General features: G+C 39.0%; 1 protein-coding gene across 5 annotated transcripts in view; it reads right to left on the reverse strand.

The window, feature by feature from the left end:
* The window catches only part of TENM1 (teneurin transmembrane protein 1), a 303,243-nt gene that overhangs the window by 55,402 nt on the left and 232,894 nt on the right, over positions 1-14,947 (reverse strand). For all 5 annotated transcript variants that reach the window (XM_050310928.1, XM_050310926.1, XM_050310927.1 and 2 more), the window contains 4 exons: positions 9,765-9,908; positions 4,913-5,162; positions 3,997-4,017; positions 275-507 (listed from right to left, as the gene is read on the reverse strand). In XM_050310928.1, the coding sequence (XP_050166885.1) occupies positions 275-507; positions 3,997-4,017; positions 4,913-5,162; positions 9,765-9,908 (648 nt within the window). The remainder of the gene's footprint in view (positions 1-274; positions 508-3,996; positions 4,018-4,912; positions 5,163-9,764; positions 9,909-14,947) is intronic.

Below are 14,947 nucleotides of genomic sequence, written 5' to 3' on the forward strand. Positions count from 1 at the left end.
TGCAATTGAAAGGTTATGAAAGAGGAGTGTTGTCACACAGGGAGGAGTATTCAGAGGATGCTAGCTGGAGCCTGCTGCCCATGCTGGTCCCTCATAAAGGACTAGTTGTATTATAGATGGGAGTGAGCTGTATGAAATGATTTGGCTTGCTAATAGTTGGTTAAATCATTGCCACAGACCCATTTTTGTACATCCAGTTGCATCTAAATTCCTAAACAATGGAAAGAAATGACAGATGACTAACACAAGTACTTCAGATCCGGTCTTTTCTTACCTCTTGGGCTGTTGAGAGAGGCCTCGGATGCCTTTCCACCATCCCCACAGTGACTCTGGTCAAATGGAAGGCACTGATCACCTGTTCCTGCCACCACATCTGCATTTTTGGCCAGATCCTTTGTTTCAGTGAGAGATTTTGCTTTGTAGACCTTTCTGGTGTTGGTATCTGATAAGTACAGGGATTCTGACACTGGATCAACGGCCAAGTAATACTTATGTGCAGGGCTTGTACTGAAACAGAAGAGAAGAGAATCACAGTCAACTTGTTTTGCTTTTACATCTCTGTGGCATAACAGTTGTATTCTAATTATCTGAAGACATCTGCTCAGTGATTTTAAGAGGACAAAGTCATAAGTAAGAGCAGCTTTAACATGGATCATGCAAAGCACCACTGCTAAGAAGGAAGGAGTTTGTCCTGGTTGCAGAGCCTTTCCAGCCAGCTATGGGGCAGTGAACTGGTGCAGACTGGCACTAGGTGACTTTGTCCATCAGTACCAAGCCACTCAGGACAAAGCTAACTGGAGTGACTTCAGCTTAGTTATAATTATTACTATCAAAAGCAAGATCTGTATATTTTTCTATATCTGATAAGTCCTAGTACTCTGAGCACTGAAAACAAACCTATGAGTTGCAGCAAAGTGAATCACAGACTGTTCTGCATGGGCACAAATGCCCACTCTTGGTTATTTTTATCCATTTCTAAACCTTAGGAAATATGAAGGTGTGAAATATGTTGCCTTAATTCATGCCGCCTGTATTGTCATGAGCAAGGCAGAAGGCCAAGTACTGTCAGTGCAACTAAGCATGAATTAATGCACCATAATTCATGCACTGTCAGTGCCTTATTGAGATTATAAAATGTTATATAAAAAAATATTTACATATGTTAATTAAATGGTGGGGATCATAAATTCTAACTGGAGAACTGGGCTGCATCTCATCCAGTAGGACTTTTTGCTTCTTTTTCAGTGCAAAGTTAATTTCCAGTTTGAGGAAATTGTCCAAGCACATGGCATACCATGTTGGTGTCCTGAGCCTGCTGAGCCTGCAGTGGAGCCTAACTAAAAATCCAGACAGGAGGAGATTCTTTAAATTACACAGTTGGTTACTGAAATGGTGGGAGAGAGGTACAGGCTTAGCATTTAGGTGCTCAGACAGTATTTTCATCACTGCCATGTTTCTCTGAGGGGGAGATTTCTGACAAGTGGCTGGGCTCTAGATGGGACTTTTCTGCTCTGTAGATTAAAAAGATTGTCAAAAATCCCCCTCCCCCCCCCTTTTTTTTTTTTTTTGTGAAAGAGATATTTTATTAACAGTGGTACAATTAAGTAACACTTAAGATTGGTGCAACAAAGTTGTGAAAGGAGTTTCTCCTCTCAGCTTTGCAGTTCTGGTTTTGGTGGGTTTGACAATGCTTGGTGATATTCCCACAGCTGGGGAACAGATGTGAAACCCAGTCCAAGGAACCACAGGGAATGAGAGGGCAGTGGTATGATGAAAGATGAGTAAGAGGATGAGCTAAAAGCAATTAATGCCAAAGTATGTATCATCACTACAAAATTATTTGTTAAAAATATTGAGAATCATTTGTGCTCTCTGGATTGAGGTCAGGAGAGACTAGCCAGACAGAAAATGAAAATAAAACACTTCTATGAAAAAAGTTGCAAGGAGAATTCTAGATTTTAAATAAACACGTTGTTTAGTATGCAGAAACTGCTGAGAACCAGGGGTCACTATATACTCTCCGTGTCGACACATTTTCTGTCATCCTTGTCATTACATTTAATAGACCAGCTGTTAGAAAACTCTTCATGTTTATGCTTAAAGCCTTGCATACTAAAATCTTTAAAGAGTACTACTAAAAAATGGAAGACAATTAAATACCTGCTGTTGTTACAGAAGATCGTAATCAGATCTAAATCTGAGTTGATTTAATTTATTCTATTAAAAACTGTATGAAATTGACTAGGATTTACCATAAATCTTTTCAGGAGTAGTTATTACTATTCTATACTAAATTTTTCCCTATAACCTCAAAGTCTAGTTTCTGTTTTTACCAGTTATTAAACAGCTTTGTTACATCTTATTAAAATGCTGATGACAAGAAAAACAAAGAGGGTAAGTTGCTTTTAAACACTCACAAATAAGACCAGTGGCTCTCTCTGTTTACTGGTCTCCAAACTCCCCCCTTTTATGCCGTACTTTCTTTTACCCGGTAAAAAGAACACTTTTCCCTGCTTGTTTGGGGACTAAAAGTTGTGTAGAGGTGCTGGATTTTGAAGCCTTTTCCTGCCTGGACTGTCATGAGCCATCTTTCAGTTATTGCTTCTACATGTTTCCTTGAGCATTCTAGAAATTTCTACCATGACTATGACCTTTACAGCCACACAAAATGACATACAGTGAGACTGTCAACTAATCCCCTATAACCTCAAAGATTACATTAACTACAAGTGATTTACTCCAATTTTCCACAAATTTCACTTAGACAGAATAGTGACAGAGACAATTACTATTGTAATTAATAGGGCTGGGGTACTTGAGTATTGTCACAACTTGATATAATTAAGGTTTAAGCTCATCTCAAGAAACTAGCATGAGTGAACAGGTATTAAAAAAAACTACTTTCCAAGAGAAACCTCTAAACATAAAAGCTGAATCATTTTCTGACTGCATTATAAAGAAAATAAATTAAATTTGCCTTTTTTTTTTTTTTTTTAGTTTACAAAGATTCTGGTGAGAAGATAATGGAAACAACCTTCCAATTAAAAAAACAGAACCTTGCACTTACCAACTAGGAATTATTCTTTCTTTTTAATTTTTAATTGTAAAATATATGAGATGTGACATAATCTGGTATATAATCTATAGTGTTCAATAGCATTTCTGTGGGTAAAGCAAGCAATTCTAACCAGTCCTCTCATGCTGCAGACACACCTCTTCCTACTATGCCATGAAGTTATCGCTTGATGTTGTACTAGTGCTGGATTATTTATCTCATTTAATACTGGAATGCTAAGAAGTTTGTTTCTAAGGAGACAGAGTGCCTTGCTGTCTCTTTCTAGCGTGCAACATCACTTCTGCAGCTGGGTTGTTGTAACCAACTCCCTCACCGTCTGTCGCAGAAGCCTAATGGGCAATGCTTGTTCCTTTAACCAAATCCCTACACTGCACTGCTAAAACGCCAGCTGGAAAGGGGGAAAGCCACTTGTTTTTGTCTTTAGCTGAAGGAGCAAGGACTGAGCCGTGACACAGCATCCTCAGTGCTGGGCTCTGCTATGCACACCCTGGAACTGGCAGATTTTAAAGCTCGCAGTATCCCAGAACCACTAAAGTCCTCTTGTGTGTTTCTGAAGCCTTTTTAACTACTTTGTTGCTAAAACTCCAGTCTCCTCGGACGCCTATATCTGTGGTCATTCAAACACCGTGTGAAATGAGTGTGACAGCTGTGAAATGCACTCCCCATGTTCAGGTTTAAACCTCTCCATCTCTGCTCGGTGATCAGCAAACTGATTTTTAGAGGGACTTCATTTCTCCAAAGGGAACGAATCAAACCTACAGTACTATAAACAAAGGTGAATTTGATTAACATTTGTAGTTATTAACATTTATATTTATTAAATTCAGAGTGTTTCTCTATATACAGAGTCATAAAAGGACTTTTGCAAGACTATTTCCTTAAACATGGTTCCCATATCAGAGTGTCTGTGTTTTACTCACCTGTGTCTTGTGTCTCTATTCCTAGAAGGACAGATCAGTTCAGGTTTAAAAAAAAAGAAAAAGACAAGAAGTGTTAGTCTTTGACAGAACTGTATTCTTTGCCTGACTGCTCACAGAGCTGTATCCCACTAACAAAACATTGTTTTTCCCATTACTGGGTATTATTTCCTTCTCTCAGACTGCTTCCTTTGCACCACCTGCACATTGCCAAGTTAATTCTGAACAATCAGCACACAGAATCATCACCAGCAATGTTAGCTAGGTGGGGATTCATGGGTGTTAAGTGAAATAAATTTCATGTATTAATGTCCAAAATCTTTCTTGCCTTCCCCTGTGGCCCTCAAAGGGAATGGGAAGCTGGAGTCATAATTGCAGGGGAGTCATTAACAGCAGCACAGGCCCAGCCTGTGGCACGTCAGGCAATGCCAGGTTTGCTCATCTGCTTAAACTCAGCCACGTCCTCTGCTACATGAGGAACAGTTTTATTGCATTAATTTTAAACAGGGTAAGTTGTGTCTTCTGTGACCTGACACAATACTCTGCATGTTTGCTGTTGAATTATGGGGTTTTCTTCAAAAATATGCCTCATGGAATATTTTAAGTTTTGGAGAAAATGTATGAAAAACCTCTTAAGAAGAAAAACCATCTCTATTTATTAATTCTGCAATTTGCAGAAATCCATTATGCAAGACCTGTTCTAAAGGCCACTTAATATGTCCTTTCTTAACCAGAGACTTAAAGTAAGTGTAAGTTTTCTGGTAAGTTGGTTTGACAGTTGATGAGACAGATGGTCACAAGGCAACTAGACGTGGCTGCTTCTCTAAGCCCCAAGGGATAAAAGCTCACCGCAGTTTTCATGGCCATATCACAGCCCGGATTACAGACACTGGTCAGAGAAAGAGAATCAATTTTTTACCTCAGTTCCAATATGCCAATCGAGTTTCCAGAGGGAAAGATCCGTCTGACGTAGTTGAAGTCCCCAATATAGACACTCCCATCAGGGCCAGAAGCAAGGGCAACAGGGGCAAAGAGTTTGCTGTTGAGTGCGAGCCCGTTGCAGTTGGAGCAAGAGACACTTCTCTGGTGTCCATTGCCCATCACAGTGGAGATGACTGGAGGCTGCTGGGAAATGAACATGTTTTCCCCATTTCCTTTGTGTAAAATTCCTAAAGGATGGGATGGGGAGGGAAGAAAACAGAGACAATAAGAGTGAATGTACAGCATTTAAACTATCCAGCAGTTTGGGGTTATGAAATCCTCTAGGAAAACCAGACTACCAAAATAGCAACAAACATCTCATCTTTTAGAAACTCCACTAATCTCTTCCAATTTTGTTCCTCCTCAGTTTCTCTGTCACCATTTTGTTCATTAGTGGCTAGTGGTTATTTTAAAAGCCAACATCATGAGTAGAACTCATGGTTGGTTAATGCTCTAACAAATTGACTGTTAATTGCAGTGCTATCTGATTTCTTGGGGATTACTACTTTAATATTCATTTTATTCATAAATTTTTATTAGGTAGCAGAGGAATTTCTTGGGCAGTTTGAATATTTAATTAAAGGAAATTAATAGCAGGACTACTATGCATTTTTCACAAAAGAGCACTGAGTGGCAGTACAAAATCAATATTCAAATTTAAATGTGAGTCCTTCATGGTATATGAAAATGGTGCAAGTGCAGCAAAGCCAAGTTAAGAGTCAAGGAACAATTCTGAGGCACAAGTGAATGCCTTACCAGCAGGAATAAATTAAGTGTGCCAGTATTTTAGCCCTGCTCTGCACCATACATTGTTGAAAGTCTTCCCATTTACTAGGCTGGTGACACCAGAACCAGTACAAAGATGTATTTTCTCAAGCTGATTGCTACAGTATTTATTTTAACTAACAATGTGGTAACATATTTAAGAAGTATCTTTATGATAAAGTGAATGAAAGAATTTGGCTATTGCTGAATGGAAAGGTGTTCTTTTAGACTCCAGTGCAAAATCTCTTTTTTCCCTTGAGAAGCCCAGTACTTCACCAGAAAAGTGGCACAATTAAAGAAATAAACACAAGGGAATTTACTTTTTGAAGGACTGTTAAGCTGGGAAATGAGTATATTCTAGACAATGCAGGAAGAACATGTTGAGACATGTCTGAGTTTTCCCAAAGTATGGCAAATGAATTTATGTATTGTCTCTATCAACTTTTGTTTAAAACTAATTTTTGTGGCTTTCAGGTAAATCTGAAACTAAAATTCACCTTAGAAATTACTGAGCACTACCACAGCTATTTTGAAGGGAATTATATTTTCAAAAAATGATTTCTGAACAATAGAGGACAGAATACATAGATTTGTTTGAATGTTGGCTTAAAAAAAGCATCCTGGAAATATGCCAGTGAAATGAATGGCAATATTCTCCTTTATACACTGGATAAAAATACTATGAAATGAAGATGCTGCCCTTTGTCTGAAATTAACAATGTAAAGGTAATCTTTCAACGGTCTCATACAAATGCCAGTAAATAATGAGGACTCTAGAGAATATGTTTTGCTGTCAATAAATGCAAGCATGTGCTTAATTTCAGGATTTTGAGCTGCTGCTTTAATTTTAGTTGATGCTGTGTTGCACTGGAGTTGAAATTACCTTAAAGCATAAAGTCTCTGCAAAATTAATCCTCCTTGCCCCAGATAAATAAAAATGGAATCAATACAACTTGCCCATCAGAAGGAAAATTTAATTTAAATAATACTCTGAAAAATCGGTTAATAGCACATTCATTTGTATTCATGAGATACAAGTGTCTTTAAAAGGACTCTATGCAGGAACTAATATTTATGGTATCTGTTCCCTTCTTGATTATGAGAAATGCCTTGATGATCTTCCAAACTGACCGAAACCTTTGTACCAGAAAGCATTAAACTCTAGTAATGCCACAAATTAGAAGTGATCAAACCTCCAAACTGGATGGGAAAAAAAAAAAGCAGGAAAAGAGCAGCAGAGTATAGCTGAGAACAGGATGTGATCCTCTGGTAATCCAACAGCCAGACTGATGCAAAACTGCATACTTTTAAAAAGCTTGAGTTTCCAGTGACAGCCACATTGGAACAGTATTTGTTGTTTCACATCTAGTCTGCTGGAATCAGACATCTTTTTTTTCATTCTTTCTTTCTTTTTGTAAATCCTTACATCTGGCAGTAGAACACAGTTTTCACTTGCTAAGGTTTCTGCATGCCAATACTTGTACCTTCACAGCTTAGACTGGGCTATGAAGTGCAAGTCTGCAAAATTACATCTATTTCTTTTTACAATTTCTCTGTTGCACTTGGCTTATTTTGTAACATCTCTAAAATGAGTAGCCTTCATGGGGAGAGAGAGAATATCTACCCTGGCTCTGAGCAGGAACGTCGTGCACAGCAACAGACCTGCTGGGAGACCAGGCTCAGTGGCTGAAGTTAATATAAGCTCTTTAGAACTAGTTAACCAAAGTGCTTCTAGGTTTAGTTTGAAAATGAAATTGTAATTTGCAATCAAGAATGTTGTGTTCCAGTGCAGTTTTTACAGTTAATCCAGTGACAGTGTTCCAAAACCATGCAAGTTTCATCCTTCCAAAAACCAGAGGGGATGCTTCATTTAAAACTGAAAAATCTCAATATATTCAGACTCAAGAAGGCTACCCAATGCTTTTCATATGGTGGTATGGAGATAAGTCTGAAATATATAATTCTAAGTTTGAATCACATTCTTGTTCTTATTTAAAGCCCATTTTGTATATCTGAAATGGAAGAGAGTTCACTTGTTTCTAGATAAGACCACAAGCACACTTGCTATTTTTATTTTTTTGGTTAACACAGTTCATTATTCGGTTTTGTTGCTTAAATGAGCAACAGGCTATTAATATATGAGTTAGATGAGCACTAGCTTTGCTATAGTAATTGTTTTTCTGCCCTTCACTGCTTTTCCAGTTCTTATACACGAGCCAGGTGTGCATGCTCAAAGCCCATTATAACAATCAGCAACATCTGAGACATCACCGAGCTCTGCCTGGGCTTTGTCACCCTCCCTGCAGATGTTCTGACATACAAACTGTGACCAGAAGAGACCTCCTGATTTCAAGTCAGATGTGCTCATGCCCTCCCCTCCCCAAATCGTGTCTCTGCAAGCGATGGACAAAAATGTTCGGCAGCTTCCCCCGACTTCAGCCTCGATCGTGTCCAGAACAGTGGGAATATCTGAGGAAAAGGAGCAGGTACCAGAAGCTGCACGTTCCCCATTCATGCAGTGGGCACAGCCCAGATGATTTGAGAGGAGGTGGCAGGAGGCTGACAGGTCAGTGCTCTCTGGCATTCTCAGCCGCACAGCTGAGACAGGGACAGGAAGCAATTTGTCAGCACATCCCCCGTGCTCAGGAAAGCAATGATTTAGCCCTGCTCGGATTATAATTGCACACTTTACAAAATCTCGGAACATGTTAGTGCCTATGGGGTGAATTATGGTAGTAACCACTGCGGTTAGGAGATAGTCACATAAATTGGAGTTACTGCCAGCAATTTAGTCTTGAAATTAAACTATGCAAGTGGTAAATTGGCACTAAGGAGCAGACTATGGGGCTCACAGTTGGGGGCTCAGCTGACTGAGGTCAGATTTCTCTTTGTGTTAAATGTCAATAGCTGGCATTTAAAAGAGACAATCTATACAAACCAATAAGACAGGATATGAAAGAACTGCTGTTTAAAATGTCAAACTATTTTAAATCAAAACAGAAATCCAGTTAATTTACAAACTAAATCTGACCTTTTGTATTTGGAATATTTATACTGTAGCTGCGCATTCAGCTACAGAACTTGTAAAAACCTGAAAGCCATATATCTGTGCATGAATCTTCATCAACAGAAGTTTGCAGATGGAAATAGATTTTAGTGGATCGACTCTCAGCTGGAGCAAATCGAGAGAACTTTACTGAATTCAATACTCTGCTGATTTATAAGTGCTGAAATCTGACCCCAAGTTTCTCTTTTCCTGGACAGTGTTTACTGGCAAACCCATATATTTCTAGTTACCATAATTTACCTACAGGTATTGTTTTAATAATTTAATCACACTGGTTCCTCATCATAGATGTTAACGGAGGAAAAGACCCCCCCCCAGCAGGTATAAAATAAAAGCCAGGGGATTCAAGTCTCCATGCGTGAAGAATCTCTTTGCAGGGTTAATGTTGACATCAAAGGCATTTACAGTTTTTTTTTCCCCAATGCTTTGAAAGGTGTTGGGTTGCTTGTACTGAGGAGTAACTTACTGTGCTTCTCCACAGAGTAGGCAGCCACGAAAGCTTCTGCACACCAGACTGGCTGTGTGGTTTCGGAAGTGCTGCCTCTCACTTGGCCGCTCTGTGTTCATGCAGAGGCTGTGATGCTACTTACTGATGGTAGTCATAGGATGAATTAGGTGTGTAGACACTTCACTGAGAATATACTACCACAAACTGACCTCAAATGTGGCACTTTTGTACCAGCTCTGTGTGAATGAACCTAAATTAGCAAGCCCTTTTCCCACCCAAACGACCACAATGTGATCCCCACAGTCAGTGATATTAATGCCTAATACCTGGGAGCCAGAACATTAAAAATATCCTTTCAGATGGCATTTACAGTTCAGCTCTCAATAAACATGGGTGCAGAGTCAAAGAGGATTACACATTAGGAAGTGTAATGCTTAAAATCTGAACAATTAATTCCTTCAAAATTTGTATTCTTCTTATGCGTGGCCAGTTAATAAAGGAAGGACTTACCACTTTGTGGATTTAATACATGGTGTTTGTTTATAGACCAGCCGCCCAGATTTGAAGCATCCATTTCAAAGCCTTGAAGGATTACTGTTCTCTTCTCCCACAGAATAAAATCAGGACATGTTTCATATTCATATCCCACTGACACTGCAAACAAATAATTAGAGAGCTCTCAGTCTACTTTTTCCTCTGTGAACTGCTAGACAGTTTTTCATTCCACGTTCTGATATTCATCTGTCAAGTAATGATGCCACTAATTTTGCTCTGCCTGATTGCTATTGTTGAATGGTATTTTTTTGAAAAAAGGGTTTTAAGAGATTAGTATGTTATTACAGCTACAGTTACTACTGTTTCAAAGCAGAAAATTGTCTGTTGTATCAGTTATGGATTTCATAAATCTCCTCCAATGACTCCTGACTTGATTGTTTATTGCATTTCTGCTAATTACCTGAATAACAGCTTAAATAAAAAAAGAATCCATGCTAAAACAAAATGGTTTTAATTTGTTTGCTGATTGTAAATATTATAGTTAGGCAGAAATGGATCTACAAGCTGAGCATTTCTAGAATTATATATTTATCTTACCAGGCTTGCACACCACCAAAATACCTGCTGAAAAATCTTGAATTTCCCTAAGGGTGGTGGGTTTTGGGGGCACTCAGATTGACCAAAATCCCTTTCCTTTAGTACTTCAGTAAATCAAATTAAAAAAAACTCTTAAAATTTTTGGTTTCTCTAAAATACCAACCTTTTTTAAAAAAATGATTTATATCCTTTACTTAACCTTATTAGATTTCAGTGAAACTTATTCATAAAGGAAGAATATTGACACCAAATTCCAAAATTTGACCTAGGAAATACTGAGATAGTTCAACATTTCCAAAATAAAAATGTCTTTCAAAATATTTTAAGATACAAAATAAAAAAAAATATTAACCCCCCCCGTTTTCTGGCATTTTTAATAGTTTCTTTTCACTTTTTCTATGTAGCAGCCTTAGGTATACTTTACTTAAACCATAAATAGTTCTAATACCATCTAAATTCCATTAGGGGAGGCAATGAAAATATTTTTACCAGCCCTAGCAGGGAGCACTTGTTATTGTAAGATAAATGTTTTATAGCAAAGTGAAAGCTGTTCCTTACAGCAACAGCTCTAGAGCTGCTCCACCATTTCAGGAGAAAGATCTTGTTTTTGCAGCTAAACTCTGACTTGTAAAAATCACATCTCCTTCGGTACTGTAAATATTGTACGTTTTGAACATTTCAGGTTTCAATTTGAGAGTCCAAAAGCCACTTTGTCCAATTTTTCTGTTACAGGAGCTCTCACAACCAACACTAGTGATGCTTCTGGGTGCTTCCCTGGGCTGAGAGCCCAAGTGAGGGCATGGAACTTCCATGGAACAGCCACATCCTGAGCTAGGATGAGTCATCAAGGTTCAGTAACCCAACACATTGTTTTCTAGGTGTTAATGCAGACAGAAGATAAAGGGCAGATTTTTCCTGTGAAGCAACCTCACACTTGCCACCTACACATTAGCATCTTTACTCCAGTCATGCCTTTAACACCTTCAATCCTGGGTGAGATGTGTGCAGTTGAAAAAAGCAGAGCTCTATAAGGCAGTCCCTCAGCCTGGCTCAATGACCCGATACAGCCCCACAGGACAGTTCATCAGCTGCTGGAAGGGACCGTGCTGAGAGCTGGGGCGAGGGAGGCATAACAATTTCCACTGTCTGGGAGCCCGTGCCAATGGATCCGCTGTGCCGTGTTTACCAGGACTGTAGTTAACACCGCAAAGCACCTGCTATTCCCTGCCTGTAGCTGATGTTTCTGAGCTGCCAAATACCCTCTAGAGGTTATCAGCCCCTTTCTAAAAAGCTCACAGTTATTTTGCCCAGCTGCCTTTTTGTCCCCTCTCACCAGTGACACACATGTGGACGTACACTCTGTGTGTCTATAACAATGTTTTTGTGCATACTTAAGACATATTTATGATGAATGACATCTATGCTCCAAAAAGAAATATCTGTGTGATCTTAAAGCAGGGTCTCCTGAACCATCTAATTGGAGATCCTGATGTATCATCCATGAAAATTTCCTATCAGTCATTTTGCATGCAAAGTAATCAAGGCAAAGCATAATAATTGTAAGTCAACAGGGTGATTGCAGCGCCACTTGAAAAAATAAGTATTTTGTTAGGGGTAGGTTTTGAAAAATGTAATTTTGTAGGTGAAATTAAAAATCTCAGTCAGGTTACCCTCATTGTGGGGTGTTACTTTCTGGTCAAATTAATTTATAGCACTTTTTTGAGGTGACTGAGGCTTCACTGGATGAATGTGATCTGTAGTGACTATGGTTTTGGACCCTAACAGCCAGCACGTACAGTTCTTTGCAGTCTCAAAATGGATTTCAAAAGACCTACTGAAATAATTTGTACCAAAAAACCTATTCTTTTCATGCAACTATTTAGAAGTATGAACAATAATTGGCTAGTAGTGCCACAGTTGAAGGCCTGTAGCCAAAATACAGGCAAGAAATAAAAGACGCAATTAACCAGGACAGTAACCTCTACTTTAACCTCTCTTGAAATATTTGTACTTATCAGCATCTATCTTCTTTGAACAATGAATAAAATGAACTCAAGCAAAACACCAAGTAGAGTAACAAACAGAGAAGGTGTGGGGCTGTTGGAGAGCTGGAGTACTTTCACCCCCACGAGGGTTTGTCCTTGCAGACCACTTGGTGCTGCTGTGTGAGATGAAAGGGCTTGCAGGAGTAAGATGGAGCCTGTATGGAGTTATCCAGAAGTATTAATTTATGGAGCATTTGACTAAAATCTTTTTCTTATATTAAATTACAAAGGGACATAGACTTCACCACCAAGGTTTTGTCTGTCAACATCCACATGGTGCTTTTTTATTCAGAACAAAAATATGCGACTTTGTCATCTCAGTTGTTGCTCCGAGAAAATGGCCTCTTGTGAGGGGCTTGAGGACTAGACACATGTCAGCAAATATTTCTCCTACAAATTTAAACATAACCTCATGTGTGTGGAAATATGCTCAGAAAGTCTTGTTTTCTGTAACTGGTTATGTGATCACTGCTGTCAATAACCCTGAATAAAAATATAGATGTTTATAGTATTTACAAAACCAAAAGCAGATGGTTATAATCCTGAGTTCCAGGGCTACAACCTGCTGCAATTTAATTTAATTAAAATGAAAACTGAACAGAATGCATTATTAAATATTGGTAATATACTGGCAGAGGAAATTATTTCGACAAAAATTCATATAATGGATGCAGATAAAGGTCCCAACAGTGTGTCAAATTAAATAAAGCTTTATTGGAATCTAACAAAGCATGCTAGCAATGCACTTTAAAATACCAAGATTTTTGCTTCTATTTTGAAAGAAGCATAATTAACCTAAACTTTAAGAAAAAGAAAAAAAATTAAGCACCAATTAAATAATTTAAAAGTTGTTATCCAGCACTATTGTGTAAGCCTTATTCATATTTAAACACATTGAGCTGATCTACTTCTAATGTGGGAAACTAACTACAGTATCATTTCATGAGATGTTATGTATTTGAATTAAAATGTTTTAAAGCCCAGACTACATACTACACTTCACAATCACTAGGGGACTCTTATGGGAGCACCACACTCAACTGTTCCCTCTCAAATACATTAGTGACAACGTGCAGTGACAGCCTCTGGACACAGGGCACAAGTAGCTGTGCTGAGAGAAAGCCTCATGACCCATCTGGTGCTGCTTGATCACCCATGGGAGTGCCAAAGGACAAGCTGGAATATTTTTTGTTCCTGGTTTTGCACAAATATGTGCCAACAACCCACTTAATACCTTCCTTCACTGCGAAAACACTGTCAGGGACCAGTAGCTACATTGGGCCAAGGCTGGGTCTGCCCCCTCACAAAGGCTCTCCTGCTCCCCACCACGTGCCATAGCCAGGATGTTCAGAACCCTCCCTGACTGACATTATCAAAAAGTTGCTCATCCTTCTGCAGATGTGAGCCAGATGTAGAAGATCAGATGCAGATAGGATGGATAAGGCAGCAATTCTGGACACCTGGCGCCAAGGGTGGAGTTTGGATCCTTTAGGCCAATGTAATGTGTGAGCTGTGGCTGGAATGAGAAGACCTGAGCTTCTAAACTAGCATTCATAGCAGATCAAGAAACTAATGAAGCTGAAAATGTATCACTTATTTCCTGGTTGCTTCAGTTTTCAGCTGAATTTGTTCCTTATCTGGCTCATTTCGTGATAAAATGAATGTGAGTGAGGGCCCAGGGGTAATGAGAGAACATGGGAATGTCCCTTCAGGTAGCAGTCTGCGCTGTATCTGTTGACTGTAGGACCACAGCTCTAGGAAAAGCTTCTTGTTTTCTGATATATTTCTATGTGCAAGGCATGATGTAAATCCCACTCCACATTTTGGTCTCATAAACCTTCATGGTCATCCATGTCTACGCCTGCATCATTCTCTAACAAGGAATGACCAGGAAAGTGCTCTAATCCTACCTTCTCCTGTCGCCTCTCCACGCACCCACCTCACAGACTCCCTGTCTGGGAGCATATGGGAACAGATGATCTGGGAGCTGCAGGGCTTGCAAAGCCTGGATGGCACCTTTTGGTTTCGTACAGGCCACTTTGCAGGCACTCTGCCTGCATGGACAACACAACAGATCCCGAGGAGAGCTTCTGGCTGCTGCTGAGAACAGCATTTTCATATATGAGATATATGGAATGAGGCATATCCCTTTGTGAGGGTGGATGGCCCCATGTTGCTATAGCTATCCTTGCTTTATAGCCTGATCTACCAATGCTGCTTGTCATAATTGCCCTGATGTAAAAAGTAAACAGAACTGCTATGGAAGTGAATAGGGTTTATTCACAATACTAAGCTTTGCTGGTAAAATAAATAATTCTAATACAAAGTACCTATAAGATTAGTCCGTTAAGCAACACAACCTCATATTCAATTAAAAAAATGAAAAGCCCTTAAAAAACCCCAAATCATGACATTAATGAAAAAAATGCTGGCTAAAAAAAAAAATCTATTTGCACAGACAGAACTTCTGTAGCAATTGTCACAATAGCTTGTGCTGCTTGCTGAACAAAGTCTACGAAACACAAAGATTTTTGTATAAACATCTTTAAACAACAA

Source organism: Myiozetetes cayanensis, unplaced genomic scaffold, assembly GCF_022539395.1.
Source record: "Myiozetetes cayanensis isolate MyiCay16 unplaced genomic scaffold, myiCay2020 scf15, whole genome shotgun sequence".
NCBI classification, from domain to species: domain Eukaryota; kingdom Metazoa; phylum Chordata; class Aves; order Passeriformes; family Tyrannidae; genus Myiozetetes; species Myiozetetes cayanensis.